The sequence below is a fragment of the Aquarana catesbeiana genome, linkage group LG05 (assembly GCF_042186555.1).
Source record: "Aquarana catesbeiana isolate 2022-GZ linkage group LG05, ASM4218655v1, whole genome shotgun sequence".
NCBI classification, from domain to species: domain Eukaryota; kingdom Metazoa; phylum Chordata; class Amphibia; order Anura; family Ranidae; genus Aquarana; species Aquarana catesbeiana.
Genome location: NC_133328.1, coordinates 480,051,090 through 480,069,031, shown reverse-complemented (window position 1 = coordinate 480,069,031; position 17,942 = coordinate 480,051,090). Strand labels below are relative to the sequence as shown.

Genomic DNA, 17,942 nt, shown 5'->3' with positions numbered 1-17,942 from the left:
TTCATCATTAATGCAGTTTACTCAAATGTCCTAGAATAAAATCTGCAAGATTTTCTGGGCAGTTTTATTTCATATGGAATTAAGTCACACATAACAAATGTTATATGAATGTTCTAAAATCAAAAAGGGCTGTGCGCAAATTCTGCTGAGCTAATCTGTCTAAGAAAAGCATTTACTACAATAAGCCCTCTGTGTGAACTACAGAAATGTACACTTTTTATAACATTACAACATTTTTAGATAAAATCATTCATTTTACATAATTACACTGTGAAATCTACAAGTGTCAGTCTATGCCACTAGCACCAACACTCTCCATTAGAGTTAAAATGACAATTGCAAAGTAGGCGCACACTTTATTGTTGGCAAATGAAAAAATGATGCAGCTATTGTATGCCTACAAAACGACGGCTTAAAAATGTAAACCGATTTCAGTTCTTAAGTTGCCCACAGATACAAAGAGGCAATAGGACGAGAAGGAAAGATCCATCTACCCTATGTCATTTGTGGTGGCAGATGTCAATTTACACCTCAATGACAGGATTGATTGAGCATTTATTTATCCCTATGGAATTGGGGGGGGGGATTCAGGAAAATACATTCAGATAATGCTGCAGATTCCATTAATCCTGGGTGGGGGACAGGGAGATAACAGTAATTAGAATCGTTATTATCAACTTCCAACCCTCTTGGGCAGGTAATACATTATGCAATTTTCTCTCCTTCAAACAGGGGTTGAAGGAAAGAATATTGCTCAACTCCCCCATCAACATAGTCAGTGTTGATGGGGGAATCCCTCCCACAGAGCTATTGTGTTCTGCCAACAAGGAGCCTTCAGCTGCCGAATAAAATAATCACTGCGGGCGCCTTTAGCTGCCAACAGTGATCAGATGAAAAAAAGCCCACAGGCTGGTTGTACTGAAGTCAATCAATGCATCGACTTCAGTACAACCAGCCTGCCCATAGACAGACCAAAATTTGGATCTGTCTATGGTTGGCTTAAGACTAACTGGCTAACCATAAAATGGGAAGATCTCATCTGGACTCATTATTTAAAGTATAACTAAATGCAAAACCACCTTTTTTTTTCTTTTTGGTTTGGATAGAATGGAGAGGGATGTCCATTAGCATTTCTGTCCGTGCCCCTGTTGGAGATTCACCCCCTCTATTTTACTTACCATTACTTACCGTTTACTTACCAGTTTACCATTATCACTGAAAGTAAAAGAACACACTTTACATTTTGGGTTGTCCCTAGAAAAGTAATAGAGGGGAAATATTCCAAAGGGAACACTAGTTCTGGTGACCTGGAGGTCCCCAAGGAATTCCCTTAATTTGCAGGGATTTCCTCTCACTTCTTCCTGTTTGGCCATGGGACAGGAAGTACAGGGAAATCTCCACAGTGGAACACAGATGGCGAAAAAAAAAAAAAAAATCTGACAGGGGTTATAATCCTTCTTTGCTCTATCAAAAAAAAAAAAAAAAAGTTTTGCCAATAGTTCTATTTTAAAGTGACACATGACATATTTCTTGCCATTTCATTTAAGAGTGTCTGTGTATGGAGGCAGTTATTAGGCTCTTTATTACTTCCCTCATATCACAGCTCTCTAGCAATTTCTAGATATCTGTACAAATTATTGTGTACAACATTGACTTTACCTCCTTCCTTCAGCTTCTCCTTTTTATGTTGGCTGGAATACTTTTTTTCCTATTAGTTGGTCTTAGCTAATGGAACAAAAAATACCACCAGCCAATCTAGAAAAAAAAAAAAAGAGGGATAATGTAATTTTATCCAGGCACACTTCGCACAGAGACTTTTGAATGCAAGGTCGATTTTTACACAACAATTTCACGGTTGCTCTTTAGGGATTGCTAGTTAGCTACAACAAAAGAGAGAAGGCAATAAAGAGCTTATAACAACCTCAATGCACAGGTACTGTTAGACAAAATGACACTTAAAGAATTTTGACCTGCCTGTAAATTGCATACCTTGGAGTACAGTACAGGGCACAAGCTGAGTATTCATAGAACCTGTGTTATAGGCTCGTACTTTGAGGTGATTGGACACTGGCGATGCTTTTGAGGACACGCACCCTGGGTGCCTTCCCTATAATCCTACCCCACCCATTGAGTTTTGTAGCAGCCAATACAGAGTAAACCAAAATAGAAAGGAAGATGGCCTGAGTATTCATAGACCCTGGGATTTTCTCAAGCAATGAATGCAGCTGTTCAAGAAACAAACTGTTCCAACAAGGATCAACAGATCCAACTTAAGAGTACAGTTGCTAGAACCTTGTGGCCTAATGCTGAATCTGCAGAAGATTTGAAGTCTCACTTGTAAAACTTTGAACAAGGCATGAACAGAAGACCAGATGGCAGCCTTACAAAGCTGAGCTACAGAAGCTTGGTGCCAGAGTGATCAGGAAGCACCCAACGATCTGCTGGAGTGAATAAAAGAGCAGGAGGAGGAGTTTTGTCCTTTAGAATGTAAGCTCTATTTCTCATCCATCAAGTGATGGTGAACTTGGAAGCAGGATTGCCTCCTGCAATGTCCTGAGAATAAGACAATAAGGGAGTCCATCTTCCTGATAAAAGCTGTTGCTTTGAGGTAGACCTGATGGCTCTGACTATATCCAGGCAATAAATAACAATTTCCTTTGGGTGCTTTGGAGCAGGGCAGAAACCGGACTAGGTCTTCACTGAGGTGGAAGATGGATACCACCTTAGGAAGAAAAGACAGTGTTTGGTGTAAGACTACATGATCTTTGTAAGGAATGAGGAATGGCTCCTTACAAGAGAAAGCTGCCAGCTCAAAGACATATCTGACAGACATGATAGCAACCAAAAAAGGCCACCTTGTAGGAGAGGTCATCTATGGGAATATCCCTGATGGGTTTTTAAACAGTGGTTTCAGCAGGGCTGATAGAATCAAGTTGAGTTTCTAAGGAAGCACAGTAAGGGTAGACTGATCCAAGATACACCTCGAAACAAGGCTTTTTGACAAGGGAAAGTGAGGCCAGAGGTTTCTGAAAAAGGATGGACAAGGCAGAGACCTGTACTTTAGAGTGCTTAAGGCCACGTTCTGTTCAAGTTTTGATTGTAGGAAGGTCAGAAGGTGATGCACAGAGCAATCTCTGGTATTGAAGTACCACCAGGCAAAGACAGATTTCCTGGTACAAAAACAGATCTTTCTAGAAGTAGCTTTTCTTACTTTTAGCAAGGCAGGAATGGTTCAGGGACCCCTCTGTTTCTCAAGACCTGGACTTCTACAGCCATGTTGGTAAAGTTAGAGACTCAGAAGCAGGATGGAATAGAGGACCCCAAGACTGCAGGTTTGTACTGCTGGGGAGAGGTCAGGGGGTCACCTCCTAGTAGTTTAAATATGTCTGTGTTTCCCCAGTTTGGTGCAAGAAGAATCACTGGTTTCTTCTCTTACTCTATTTTCTGGAGCAGCAGGAGGTAGAATTCATACTGGAGGGAAGGTACAGATTAGCCTCAACTGAGACCAGGAGACTATTAAGGCATCAAAGTGCCAGCGTAGAGGATCCTTGATCCTAGGCCAAGGCAGAGATAGCTTTTTGTTGAATCTAGAAATCAGATATCCACAACCAGGATTTGCAATCTCTAACATATCAGGTTGAAGATGCCGGGGTGAAGGGACCATTCTTCTTGATCCAGACAATGGCAGCTGAGGTACTCTGCTTTTCAGTTGTCCACGCCTGGGATGTGGACAGCAGAAGTAGTTGGATAGCGAGTCTCCATCCATGAGATGATCTGACTTGCATTCTTTAAGACTGCATGACTTCTGGTATCAACTTTGTGGTTGATGTTGACCACAGTATTGTTTGATTGCACCCTGATTGGGTGCCCTTGCAGAAAAGGGGTCTTGTGCTGCAAAGACATCCTTATTGCTTTGAGCTCCAAGAGAAGGGGAACTTGGCTTCCACTGATGACCATGTTCCCTGGACTGTGAGGGACTGGAACACTCCTCCTCAGCCTGAAAAGGTTGGCATCTGTTACTACTTTCCAGTGAGGAGGAAGGAAAGACTTCCCTATTGTTAAGGCTGAAGATTCACCAAACTAGGGAATTCTGTGCAAGAGCATGGGTAGATCAAGAGAATGAGCATTCTTGTTTCGGGTCAAGATATTGTGGGGGAAAGGTATCAAATAAAATTGAGCAAATGGAACAGCCATTAAAGAAGGCTACCATAAGGCCTTGAACTTTCATGAAAAATCTCACCAAGGGATGTCTCTGACCTCAATTCCTGAGTGTGAGCTCTAAGAGAAAGCAGTTTCTTCTCTGGAAGGAAAACTTTTGCTTGGGATGTGTTCAGGATCAGACCTAAGCATTCCACCAAATTTTATGCCGTGGTTCCCTTTTGCCTAGTTTCCACCATAGCTACAGGTAATCCCCTGTGGGGTACTCAAGGGGTAGAGTGCAGCAATTCCATATGCAGCAACCCTGGTGCGGGCCATTTTGTAGAGAAGTCATTGTGGCAAAAAGGTGGGAGTAAGCCTCTGAGTATCTCAAAGGGGCTCTAGGCGTAAGTGGCTGTAAAGTGTGGACCTGTGGTGTGATGCAAAACCTGGTGATCCACATAAGACTAAGCTCTGATTGGTTTCGTTATGGCACTAAATTTAGAAAGTTTACACGCTAAAGTGAATCCATTCCAAACAGAGCTTCAGTTTTTACAATAATAGTCAGTGATACAGGGTGACCCGGACCCCAAAGGGGTCTTCAGGGTCTGGGTTTCATAGGAATGGATCACGGTCTCGGGCATGTATAGCACCCCGTCGCTAACTACACATCCAGGGCTAGAAGCAAGCGGTGTGGGGTCCAGGTACAGGTTCTAAGGAGTTACAGCGGTTGCACCGATCCAAATGCACTGCTCCTATTTTTTTAACAAAAAAAAACAGCGAAGAGTTGATTGAAGAATCTGAAGATGAAATAATAAGCCAAGAGCAATTTCACTGTAAGAGGTCCATCACCTTAGGACAATAGCAAAAAACCGAGGACTATGAAAGTGAGGTAGGGTTATGGGAGAGGTATGCAGGGGTGTGTCCTCACAAGCTTTGCCAGTGTTCAAGCACCTGATAGTACAAGCCTATATAATACGATTATAAATAGCCTCTGTCCTGGAGGATTATGATAGGGACCAATTTATGCCCCATAGCAAGGAGCTTCCTACGGGTGCATTGGTGCGGGCTTGATCCAAAGTCAGGCCATGTGCATCTATTGACACACACAATACGGCTCGTCCTTGGCTCACTCTCTCCTCACATGATTTGATTGACAGCAGGAGGCAATGGCTCCCACTATGGTCTCCGAGTCCTGTGAGGGGAGAGAGAGAGTGCAAGAGCACAGCGCTGGATTCAGATCGTGCTAAGGTAAGTATATAGGAGGCTGGAGGGTGGAGGGGGATAGAAGAGCTGAACATGAAATGTTTTTTACTTTAATGCAGAGAATGCATTAAATGTAAAAAAAAAAAACCTTTAGCCTTTACAACCACTTTAAACAAAAGGGAATTTCCCTCTTGGACAGTTTTCAGTGAAACTGGTGTTCTAACTGGAAATTTCCACCCACTTTTTCTAGTGACAACTGTAAACATTTTGGCTTTCCCATCACTTTCGGTGATATTGGTCAGTAGGACAGGGAGAAAGAGTTAACCTAAACAGCAAGAAAACAGACAGCTATAAAAAAAAAAAAAAAAAAAAAAAAAAACTAACAGTGGCGTTGCCTACTCTAACCAAAAAAAAAAAAAAAAAAAGTTTTGGTTAGACATGGGGGAAACGCTGTTCCGCTGTATAAAACAGACATAATAAAAGGAGTTTAAATTGGTAAACACTTTAATACACTGTTCCCATTAAACATCCATAGCCGTGCAAAGAGATGGAATTATGACTGAACCACTACAACACACCTCTTTGGTAGAGGCTACAGCTGTGCCCGGTGGAATGAATGGCTACCTCCAAGTCCTGGAACTCCAAGGATCGGGAAGATAGCCCGATGGATGTGAGCTACGTCCGCGGACCTTGTAGAGGCTGCACTGGGCTAATATTACTGCTGTCGGGAGGGAGTCGCTGGTTGGAAGATCATGCTCCACTGCGAGGACTGCACATGGTAGCCGGTAGAGGCGCTAGGCGGGCAGTAGAGCTGCACAATTAATCGTTAAAAAATCGTGATCTCGATCCACCTCCCCTGACGATCTCTCCTGCTGAGCTTGCCGATTCTTTCATATACACAAGTGGAGAGATTATCTGCTCACTCAGCTGTCAAAAGAAAGCATCAGGCAGTCTGCCAAGTTTAGAACTTGAAACATTGTAACTAACATCCTTCTTAGATCAAAGGGATAGAACTTCTCTGTGTAAACAAATAACCTGGGCAATCTGCCAAGTTTTAAACAACTGTAAATGCAGGAAGTTTAACCAAAGTCTAAATCTTTTTCTGACACTTCTTTCTCATGTTAAAATCAATATTTTTTGCGAAAAAAAAATTACTTGGAACCCCCAAATTATATATATATATATATATATATATATATATATTTATTATATATATATATATTTTTTTTTGACCCTAGGGAATAAAATGGCAATTGCTGCAATATTTTATGTCACACTGTATTTGCCCAGCTTTTAAATGCAATTTTTTGGAAACAAATACACTTCAATAAATAAAAAAAACCGAAACAGTAAAGTTAGCACAATTTTTTTTGTTTTAATGTGAAAGATGATGTTACGCCGCGAGAATCGTGAGAGAATCGTGATCTATCCTCTAAGTAAAAAAAAAAAAAATCGAGATTCTCATTTTAGCCAGAATCGTGCAGCTCTAGCGGGCAGAAGCCAAAACCCGTGGCAGTAAGGCTGGGCTACGATGAGTGTTTGGGAATAAAGAAGACAAATTGCCAGAGCTCCCTGAAGGCGGACTACATGTTTTGGTTGGGGATTAACCCTTTCTTTTGGCACGGCTATGGATGTTGTTTAACGTGAACAGTGTATTAAAGTGATTACCCTTTTAAACTTCTTTATTATGTCTTTTTTACACTGGAACAGCGCTTCCCCATTTATACTGTCTTGTTGCTTACTACTCTGGTCTTATGAGATCAGTAACAGTGGCCGGGTGTCAACCTTTACATCCACTTGACTGGACACTTCTATGCGCCTGGGTTTTTTGGTTAGGCATACTCTTGAAATAAATAAAAAAAAAATTATATAATATAATATAATATATATATATATATATATATATATATATATATATATATATATATATATATATTTATATATATTAATTATTTATTTTATTATCATCATAGGAACAATCCCAGAAGGCATATAAAAGGAGATACTCTTGAATTTTTTTTTTTTCTGTGGTTCAGAAATTCCTGCATAAAAGAAAAATTTCTTTCATGCAATAATTAGCACTTCTAATGAAAAAAAGCATTTATTTACAATTTGATATCACCATCATTAACCCCATACATGGCCTAAGCAGTGTTCTACTGACCATACCATAATCGACACTACGCAGACATCCCACGTAAGCACAAACAGAAAACTGTACATTTTAAGTAAAGCAGTGTTCAGACAAAAACAAACCAGTGTTTTCATTTGCAATTTGAAATGTAGCCAAGCAGTGAAGGTTAACAGAATTAGAGGCAATGAGGTGAGGAGTTTGCTGGAGGAATTTCTCACAGTGGCGTATAGCACAGGACAAAAAAAAAAAACAAAAAACGTTCAAGCATTAAAAAAAGTGACCTGTCATAAAAAGTACCTGAGCTTCTATTTGCAACCCTCTTCTGAAAATGCTAGCTACCTGTAAAGATGACGCTTAACCATCACAATTGTGGTGAGCTGCTGACCCTGAACAAGCATGCCACTAGCGAAACTGGAAAAAAAAAAAAAAAAAAAAAAAAAAAAAAAAAAAAAAAAAAACAAACACACACACACACAGAAAAATTATCTAATTATCTTACCAACTGCTTGAAGTTCACAGCTTTCAAGCTGTTAAGTGGCTGGGGCACAGCTACCGCAGCCTGGGGAATTTTAGCATTGCTATTTATAGTAGTGCTTGCTGGTTTTATGGTCTGTATAGATGTTGTTGGTGTAATCTTAACAAAAGAGAGCGAGTTGGTGACAGCGACAGGTGGCATTGGGTTCTGTGGACCACATTGTAGGATAAACTCCTGGGAGTTCGGCATCATCCGGCGCAAGGAGGGCAAACTTTTCTGTAGAGAAAACAAATTGTCATAACATTCTGTCTAAGGTAAACCACAAAAAAAAAAAAAAAATGCTTTTCCCTAGCTCCTGCATTTATTTCCTTACAGGAACTAGACTTTGTATGATCTTCCCATGTCCCACAAACCAATAACTTATGTCCAAATTAGTCAAACCCATGAAATCAGTAGAAATTTGCAATTTCAAGTCAACATTTGCATTTCTGAGATGTTCATAAATGTAATAGTAATCTCTAGTTTCCTACAAAAGTATTATTGAATTTGGTTCGCTATAGTATTCAATACATGGTATAAATGTGAATATACAGTATGCACTTCATACACAAAACCTTTTAAGTGAGCTATTGTTTTCTGACAGGATCACCACTCCACCCCCCCCCCCACCAGGACACTCCGGTCCACACCCTCAGGAGTGGATCGGCAGACCTTTCTCAGTCATGACCCTTCAACAGAAGCCAGCCAAGCAGCCGACTTCCGCACACGAGCAGAATTTTGGCCGACGCCGCCTGACATTCGGCCCATTTGTTCTAGGCTTTTGTGGATGTTTAGATTTCATAAGCACTACAATTTGTTATTCAGTTCAGGGTTATTTACAGACAATAGGATTGTAAGCTTTGTTCCAGTAGTGATTGATGTGCACAAATTTGTTTATGATATATGTAAAGCTGGCTGACTGCCATTTATTTATTTATTTTTTTTTTTTTTGCTTTTTCATGTAGCCAACGGCTGCATGAAAAAATAAAACAAAAAACTAACAGTTTATTCCATCCAAAGTGGGCAGATAGAGGAAACCCTGACTTCCCACCCACCCCATTCCCCACCTAGACAGGTATTCTGAAAGCAGAACCCGCCACTGAGCAATGAGCAGCAGCTCATCAAAAAACATTTTCCAGCATGTCCCTTCAACAGAAGTTCAAACAACCAACTTCTATTGAGCTGGGACAGCCACACAGTGATCGAAATTTGGCTTGTCCCTGCTGAACTGGGTGAATTTTGATTAGTGTGTGGTCAGATTTATCTCTGTAAATGTAAGAGTTCAATAACGCCAATTAATATTGCTCAATTTACTTTTTCTCCATTTCACATTTCTACTATTGAACATGTAAAGGGTCTACATTAAGGGAATGCTTAATGTCTAAACGAACAATATTGCCTTTTGGAAGCATTGTCACACATCAAAATACAGCAGGCAAATATTATGAGGCCTAAGCACATAGGCTGCTATATAAAACCTCAGAAAAATGTTGACGTATCAAAATTGTATGGTAATGCTAAAGACTTGTATAAAGGGTATTGTACATTGAATATAATGTACAACATAAACTGACTGACTATGGGAGTCTGGACACTTCCTCTTCCTTTTGTGTTGGCAATACTTCCCATTTGATGTAAAACTCTTTTAGACTTCACTTTCAAGACTCTTGGTTTACTCTACTGAAATACATTAAAGCATACTGTATGTCAAGACAAAAAGCTAGCTGCTTGTCTGTAGTACTGATCCAAAGGCTTCAAAAGCCTTTGTTTTCAGAATTACTGACTCAGAATTAGTATGCCGATCAGGAGCTTTAAGTTCACGCTGACGTTTATGGCACACCTGCTTCAGGTCAGTGACTCAAAGTATTAAAATTGGACACACAGTTAAATAGTAGCTTAAAGGGTCACTAAACTCAAATCTAAAAATGCTGTATTACATGCTGTTCATACTCTGAGATTTTGTTTCCTGTATTCTGCAAAAAACCTGGTTGATCCTGCCATCTCCACCTTTTCTGTTCATGTCCCCAATTCAGCTAGGAATTTTACAGCTGTGGTGGTAACTGCACATGCTCAGTTTTCAGTGTGTTTCTATGCTGAGCATTTCCTCGCTTATCACATTGGAGCAGACAATGCGACTACAGAATTACACATGTGGGCGTATACACAGTGGTAAATGACAGCCTACTTCCTCCTCCTCCTCCTCCATGCCCACTAACCACAATGGGGACGGGATATTGCATGTAAATTATTGGAGGCTTCACCCCCCTCTTTATTTTTTTAAGACACAGGCTGCAGGGGCATGACACAGTCTGTGACTGGCAGAAAACTGCACACACCATGTTATTTCCACAACATAAAGTATTTCATTTCAAATATCCATTTGATTGACAATTTAAGACAGTTTATTGATATCGCGAGAAACATTAGTAAGCCCTGGCGACAACCAAAAATTACAATATGCTAAAAAAAAAAAAAAAAAAAAAAAAAAAAAAAAAGTGAAGCTGCCCCTTTACGTGAATAAATTACCTCTGAAAAGCAAATCAATGAAAAGCAATTGTTAGCAATGTGATAATTACATGTGAAGAATAAAAAACAAACCAAATATACATGAAAAAGGTGAAAACATTTTTATTTAGAAGAATTCATAAATATTACTCTGTCCAAATTTTTTTTTATTTTTTTCCCCTAAATCTTGCTGAAAGAAACTCCAATTTCCGTGCTCCTGGTCTTTAAGGTGCCTCAGATACTCCTCATATAAAAAGGCTCCACCACAAAGTGTACAAAATGCATGCTTACCAACAGCATCTATGATATGTGCCTTTGGTGTCATAGGGTACCACCCTTTTTTGCACCAATTTATATTTTTAAATCATTGTTTTGACTTTTAATAAAATGGTATCACATTATCCTGGATTATCATCTCTCCCTGGATCTCATTCATTGATGCTTGAGGAGATCAGCTGGTGGTTGTTTCCCCATATACCATTCTTAAGGCTGGACATTGTGAAAACAACGTGGAAAAAGGGTATATTGCATATTGTGAATGCTGTTGGTAACAGCGCATTTTGTACACTTTGTGGTGGAGCACTTATATGAGGAGCATCTGAGGCACCTAAGACCAGGAGCACAGTTATTGGAGTTTTCTTCAGCAGGATTTAGGAAAAATAAATACATTTTTGGACTGTGTAATATTTAAGAATTCTTATAAATAGCATTTTTTTTACTTTTGGACTCAAGTATATATTTGGATTATTTTTTATCCTCTGTTCATATGTAATTATCACTTATGTGTTAGTGCCTTGCTTTTCATTCGTTTTAGGTTTATTGATATTATTTATTTTTACGGATTATCACAAAGGCTGTTTTTTTTATTTCTTACACGTGACCGGCAGCAGAGGACCAGAAGCTCCTATTGCTTATGTTTCCCTGCAGATCCATATACAGAAATAGAAGGGACAATGTAAATTAAACAGCCAATCAAAGGCTGATCGATAAGCGGTCCTCCCTGCTCCTGATCATTGATACAAGACTCAGTTGTCTGCAACAGCTTGGTCTCCATGCTAGGAGCAAACTCCCAGCACAAAAACACAAGTACACACATATATGGCTCCACTGAAAAAGACCTACTTCAGCAAGGCCACATGCAGCTCCTGTGTGATGAGGTGTAAAATCCCTGGCGCTTTTTGACACAAGAGGGAGCTGCACGTGCTGCCAAAACAAGTGAATGGCTGTATGTAGCTATGCTCATCTCAACCAGGAAAAAGGTCTGGCATAGATGAAGCGTATCCCTGGCTCCTTTGTTTACAAACAGAAACAAGTACCACGGGAGCTGGTCGTTTACCAGCAATTAAAAAAACATAAACGGCATTTTTTTCTTTATTTGTAAATGCACCACTTACTAGGGGAGTTAAGCCGGCCATAAACAGTTCAAAACTCAGATAGTTCAGCAGGAACTGGCCGAGAGTCAAACCATGCATGAGCAGGCTGAATGTACCCAAAGTTGATCGATTGATCAATTTGGGTACAACCAGCCTGTCAGATTTTTTTTATGCTGTTTTAGCCACTAGCATTAAAACTCCAGGTTTCTGCCCTGGTCATACTCCAGGTAAAAAAATCAAGCATTTTTTATCATTGCTCTGTAAGCATTAATAACCACATCTGGAAGGTTTTACCCTCTTCACGACCTCTTTTTTTTTTTGCCATTTAGCACTGTATTGCTTTAACTAGCAATTGCACAGTCATGCAACACTGCACGCAAATGAGATTTTTTTTTCCCCCCACACAAAAATAGAGCTTTCTTTTGGTGGTATTTGATCACCACTGTTTTTTTTTTTGCGATAAGTGAAAAAAAGACCGAAATTTAAAAAAAAAAAAAAAAAAACACAATAAATATAAGACGACCTTCTACTTTGTTATAAAATATATCCATAAATAGGCTTCCAATTCACTCTAGCATGGCCAAAAACATACCTGACTCTTTTTGGGGACACAATGCATGGTAGTGCAGCACAAATGCTTTGCCTTTAGTGTACTGGGGTGCCATGCAAAAATAAAAATATCACTGCAATGCACTAATGCAGCATAGTGTAGTACTGCATCCCTGTGATATTGGTCTTAGACATGGGGCATGTTTCTTTATGCCTTGGTGGCATGAGCTGACTGGCTAAACTATGGCCCCTGTCACAAATAGGTGGTAGCATATTGTGTAAGGAAAAGTAACGCTCCAGTTGTTTACCTTCAGAAATGGAACCAGATATGGTTGTGGTGAGGACTTCAGTTCTTTGTAAAGTTTTGTAGTAAATTCTTCTGGTTCAAGTTTGGAGTCCTAAAACACAGATTAAGTGTCAGAAAACAGACAGCCAATTTTGGAAGAAGTGTTTAAAACAATAGAAAAAAAAAAAAAAAAAGGAAGAGGATTTTTGACTTGCCTGTAAAATCCTATTCTTGGAGTACAGTACAGGACACAGGCATATTCTTAGATGAATGGGAGGTGTGGGCAACACAGCAAACTGCCAACAGGCTCACAAAAAAATTAGACATGTACATAGACGTTTGCTTGAAGCACCTTATGGGTGCTACAGGTGGCATCAGCAGAGGCTTCAACACCCACTTGGTAAAACTTCGTAAATGTATAAAACAAAGGACCATGTAGCAGCCTTACAATGATGCTAAACAGATGCTTGATGGTGAAAAGCCCAAGAAACCCCCACAGACATAGTAGAGTGTGCCTTAACAGGAAAGGAAGCCTGTAGGTAAGAGGCTTGAACAATGACCTGATGTGTCCACCTAGCGATGGTGGAATGAGAAGCAGGATGATCCCTGCGAGAGCCTTCAGGAAGAAAACAAGGAATCCAAAAGACTAAGGGCTGAATCTGACAAGTAAACTCATGCAGCACAAACCATACCCAAGAAGTAAAAGGAAGAACAGACAGAAGGATGGCAGGATGAAATCTTGGTTAAGGTGAAAGGAGGGGACCACTTTGGCAGAAAGGAAGCCTTAGATTTCATGATAACACCTTATCCTTCTGCAACACCAGGAAAGGTTCCTTAGAAGGCAATGCCATCAACTCTGATACTCTCCTATTGGAAATGAAGGAGACAAGAAAAAATGCATTGTAAATGAGCTCTGGTAATATCCTGGATAGGTCAGAAAGGAGGCTTTTGAAGATGCATGAGCACCAGACTGAGATACCACAGCATCACCAGAGAGGGTTTAGGAGGAGCTAAATAAGCAACTCTCCTCACAAAAGGCGCATGTGTGGGTAGAGGCCAAGGGTGTTTGCCAGTGCATATCCAAGTACCACACCCGCTTGGGCCAGTTTGGTGTTACAAGATTTACTGGAATGTCCTCCAACTTGATCCTGCGAAGTCGTGAAGGAGTTTCAGAGGAGGAAAAAATAGGCAAAATTGATCCCATGGGGTCACTAGAGCATCTACTGTGAAAGCTCAAGGATCTCTGGACCTACCATGAAATAACAAGAGATAGTTATATAAGCACAATTTACAAGAAGGAGCTTACTCTATTGAAGCTTATACAGTGCCTTGCAAAAGTATTCACCCCTCTTGGCTTTTTACCTATTTTGTTACAGCCTTTAGTTCAATGTTTTTTTGATCTGAATTATATGTCATGGATCAGAATACAATAGTCTAAGTTGGTGAAGTAAAATTAGAAGAGATACATAAAACTAATATTTTCAGAAATAAAAAACTGATAATTGGCATGTGTGTATGTATTCACCCTCTTTGTTATGAAGCCCATAAAAAGCTCTGGTGCAACCAATTACCTTCAGAAGTCACATAATTAGTGAAATGTCCACCTGTGTGCAATCTAAGTGCCACATGATCTGTCATTACATATACACACACACCTATTGCCTCACAATTCCAGGTTGTGAGGCAACAAAAACACGAAAAATGCCAATATGGGTGAAAACTTTTGCAAGGCACTGTAGCTCTCCAATACGGCACCCAGAGCATTAAAGCCATGCAGAGCAAACAAGATGTAGGGAAATGAACAACTTCACAAAATGGCGGCCATCCCTGCCCATGTCTGGTGCCAAGACATCACTACCTGCACTTCCTTCTTTCCCGACCCAACATGTTGCACAATCAGGTGCCCCCAGTGGAGTCCCTCCTTACATCAGGTGCCCCCAATAAATTCCCTCCAGAATGGGCAGGAGGGGTCCACCCCAGGAAGAGAGGCAACAGTGCATCATTTACTTGGGGGGGTTGTCAAATTTGCCAGACACGAACCCTCCATGGTTTGAAACTCATGCTCTCACTGTGATCTGGGGGTGCTGTGTCTTAACCTACTGTATATATCAACTGCAGTTCTCCCTGAAGCATCAACTTATTACAAAAGCATTCACAACAGAAGCATATACTATACAGTAAACAAACTGCGTAAAAACACAAATACACAGGCAAGACCCCCATCCTACCAAATGGGAGACACTTTGTTCCGAAGCATTTTGGCAATTGCAACACCAAATGTGTTGTATAGCTTATGGTATGTTCTTGTTCAGCCTTTAATATTGGTAAGACTAAACACCTATTTTGGAGATACCCAAATGATCAACATGCATGCCATGAAAACTGGAAATGGATATTTTACGGTAGGCATGTGGCAGTGGAATACAATTATGTGCTACCAAAAGTATGGTTTCTGGCAGTGGATATGGTCTATGCTGCTCCCAGGGGAGGTGACTGAAATAAACAGATACTTGAGAGAACTGCAGTGGATATACAAGTTAAAAGGCACAACTCCCCCAGACCTCAATGAGAGCATGAGTTTCAAACCATATCAGAGTTTCGTGTCTGGCAAATTTGAAAAACCTGAGTAAACGATGCATATGTGAAATACAATGTGTGCACCTACATGTATGTGCACATTTTTGTGTATGGTCTTTCAACTTTCCAACTTCTTGAATTCACGCTATAAAAGTAATGTTATTTGATAGTTCAGGTTATGGTTTACTGTGCGGTTAAAAACGTGTATGTTCCTTTAAATTATGCTCTCCCCAGTGGGTAATGTCTTTTGACACACTTTATAATTTTTGTTTACAGTGTAGTATATGCTTCTGTTGTGAATGCTTTATATTACCTGTTTGTAGCCCTTTAAATGTTATCACTAGTTTAAAACTTGTCTAAATTTGATTTGTGCAATTTTGTTTTTTTTGTAGGGTTGGGGACTCAGCATTAGTGCCCTGATGGACATGATGGCACCCGTGAGCCCACCCCATGCTCCTATTGGGATGGTCATTACTGGTTCATCTGCCTTGGGGCGGGTTGGGAGGCTGGGCTGTGTAAAGCAAGTTTGCTTCCCCTCCCACCCCCACCTGTTGCCTCTCTCCCTAGGGTGGAACCTTCCGGTCTATTCTGTTATAGGTGAGTGGGTTGGATAAAACGTGTCGGCGCCCCGCTGCTCTGTACTCACTGATGCACACTTGCGCAAGAAGTGATGTCATGGCATTCATTTACCCAAATCCTGTTTGCTCCACATTGCTAACAGGCTCTGGGAGCCATATTGAAGATCTATAAGCTTCAATAGCGCAAGCTCCTCCTTGTATATTGGGCTTGTATAAATATCCAATTTTTTTCATGCTAGCTCTGTTTATTTTAGGTGGAGGAATGCATTATGGCGATCCTTGCGCGGTCGATCTATAGTGGGTATGTTGTGCGGGGTTGTCATGGACTCACAAAATTTTTTGTTTGTCTGAGTGAATACGTATTGCAATGAACTGATGGACACAGTTCTCTTTAAATCACCATCATATGGTGGATTTATAAAATTCAGTTTGTTTGAATTTATTAATATCAGGTTTTTTAGTAGATGAATTTCCATCTTATATCCCAGAGGAAGATTATGTGCAATTGAAACACATTGTCGCTTAGTACCTACTGTGATTCTCTACTGCAGTGGTTCTCAACTCCTGTCCTCAGGACCCACTAACAGGCCAGATTTTAAGTATTACCTGTGGGAGATGCAGACTAGAATACTGCAATCACTAAGCAGCAAATGATAACACCTGTAATGTATTGCAGTTATTTTGCAAACCTGGCCTGTTACTGAGTCCTGAGGACAGGAGTTGAGAACCGCTGCTCTACTGAATATGATGTAATAGTCATCTCATAAATACCCATACCCCTCTCTGTCAATCCCTCAATGGGCTCTCGCTCACCCAACAAATTAAATTCAATATACTAACAACTGTCAAAGAGATCCACAATACAGCCCTCAGCTACATTACTAACCTGGTCTCACGATACCAACCTAATCGTTCTCTTCATTCCTCCCAAGACCTCCTGCTCTCTAGCTCCCTCGTCACCACCTCCCATGCTTGCCTCCAGGACATTTCCAGAGCCTATCCCATCCTATGGAACTTCCTACCCCAGCTTTTTGAATATCTCCTACTGTTTGCTTTTAGACAATCTGTAAAAAAACATCCTCTTCAGAGAAGCCTATTCAGCCTCCACCTAACAACTGTACTTAGATTTTCTCCATCATCTCATCTCCCAGTTATTACCTTTTGCATCACTTGACCCTCCCTCCTAGATTGTAAGCTCTAAACGAGCAAGGCTCCCCAATTCCTCCTGTATTGAAACTGTACTGTCTGCCCTCATGTTGTAAAGAGCTGCGCAAACTGTTGGCACTATATAAATCTTGTATTATAATAATAATGAATAATAATAAGACATGTTACTTCATCCACTTTGTACCCATACTTCCTGACTAATCAGTGGATCAGTAAGGTTTTTATAGTTTTATCCATGCAATAGTGATTCATTTTGATGGATGAATGTCTATCAGTGATCGATGGGCTTGCAGTGTGCAATTCAGTATATAGCGATGTACTGTGCGATTATAACGGCCCATCTTTTACCCAACTTCATGATCAGCCCTAGCACTACTTTTAATAATTTTTATGGTCTTTGAAATTAAGTTTGTAAAAAAAAACAAAAAAAAAAAACAAAAAAACAACACTCTACATTTACAACCCTAAGTCCAAAAAAGTTGGGACGCTGCATTAAATCTACATAAAAACAGAATGCAATGATTTGCAAATCTCATAAACCCAATTATTTATTCACAGTAGAAAATAGAAAAACACCAATTGTTTAAACTGAGAAAATGTACCATTTAAAAAAAAAAAAAAAAAGCAAATTTTAAAAGTTGATGACAGCAACACGTCTCGAACAAGTTGGGACAAGGCCATGTTTACAATGGTGTAGCATCCACTCATATGTTTTCCATTCTCTATTGTAAATCATCTTTAGAAGAGGCTTCCTTCTGTGACGACAGCCATGCAGGCCAATTTGATGCAGTGTGCGGTGTATGGTCTGCGCACTGACAGGCTGACCCCCCCCCACCCCTTCAACATCTGCAGCAATGCTGGTAGCTCTCATAAGTCTAATTCCCAAAGATAACCTCTGGATATGACGTCGAGCACG

General features: G+C 40.2%; 1 protein-coding gene across 1 annotated transcript in view; it reads right to left on the bottom strand.

Annotated features, from left to right (window-relative positions):
• TAF4B (TATA-box binding protein associated factor 4b) overlaps window positions 1–17,942 on the bottom strand; it is a 247,096-nt gene that overhangs the window by 190,613 nt on the left and 38,541 nt on the right. The window contains exons 6-7 of the mRNA XM_073631505.1: window positions 12,727–12,816; window positions 7,977–8,228 (exon numbers count right to left, since the gene is read on the bottom strand). Coding sequence (XP_073487606.1) covers window positions 7,977–8,228; window positions 12,727–12,816 — 342 coding nt within the window. The remainder of the gene's footprint in view (window positions 1–7,976; window positions 8,229–12,726; window positions 12,817–17,942) is intronic.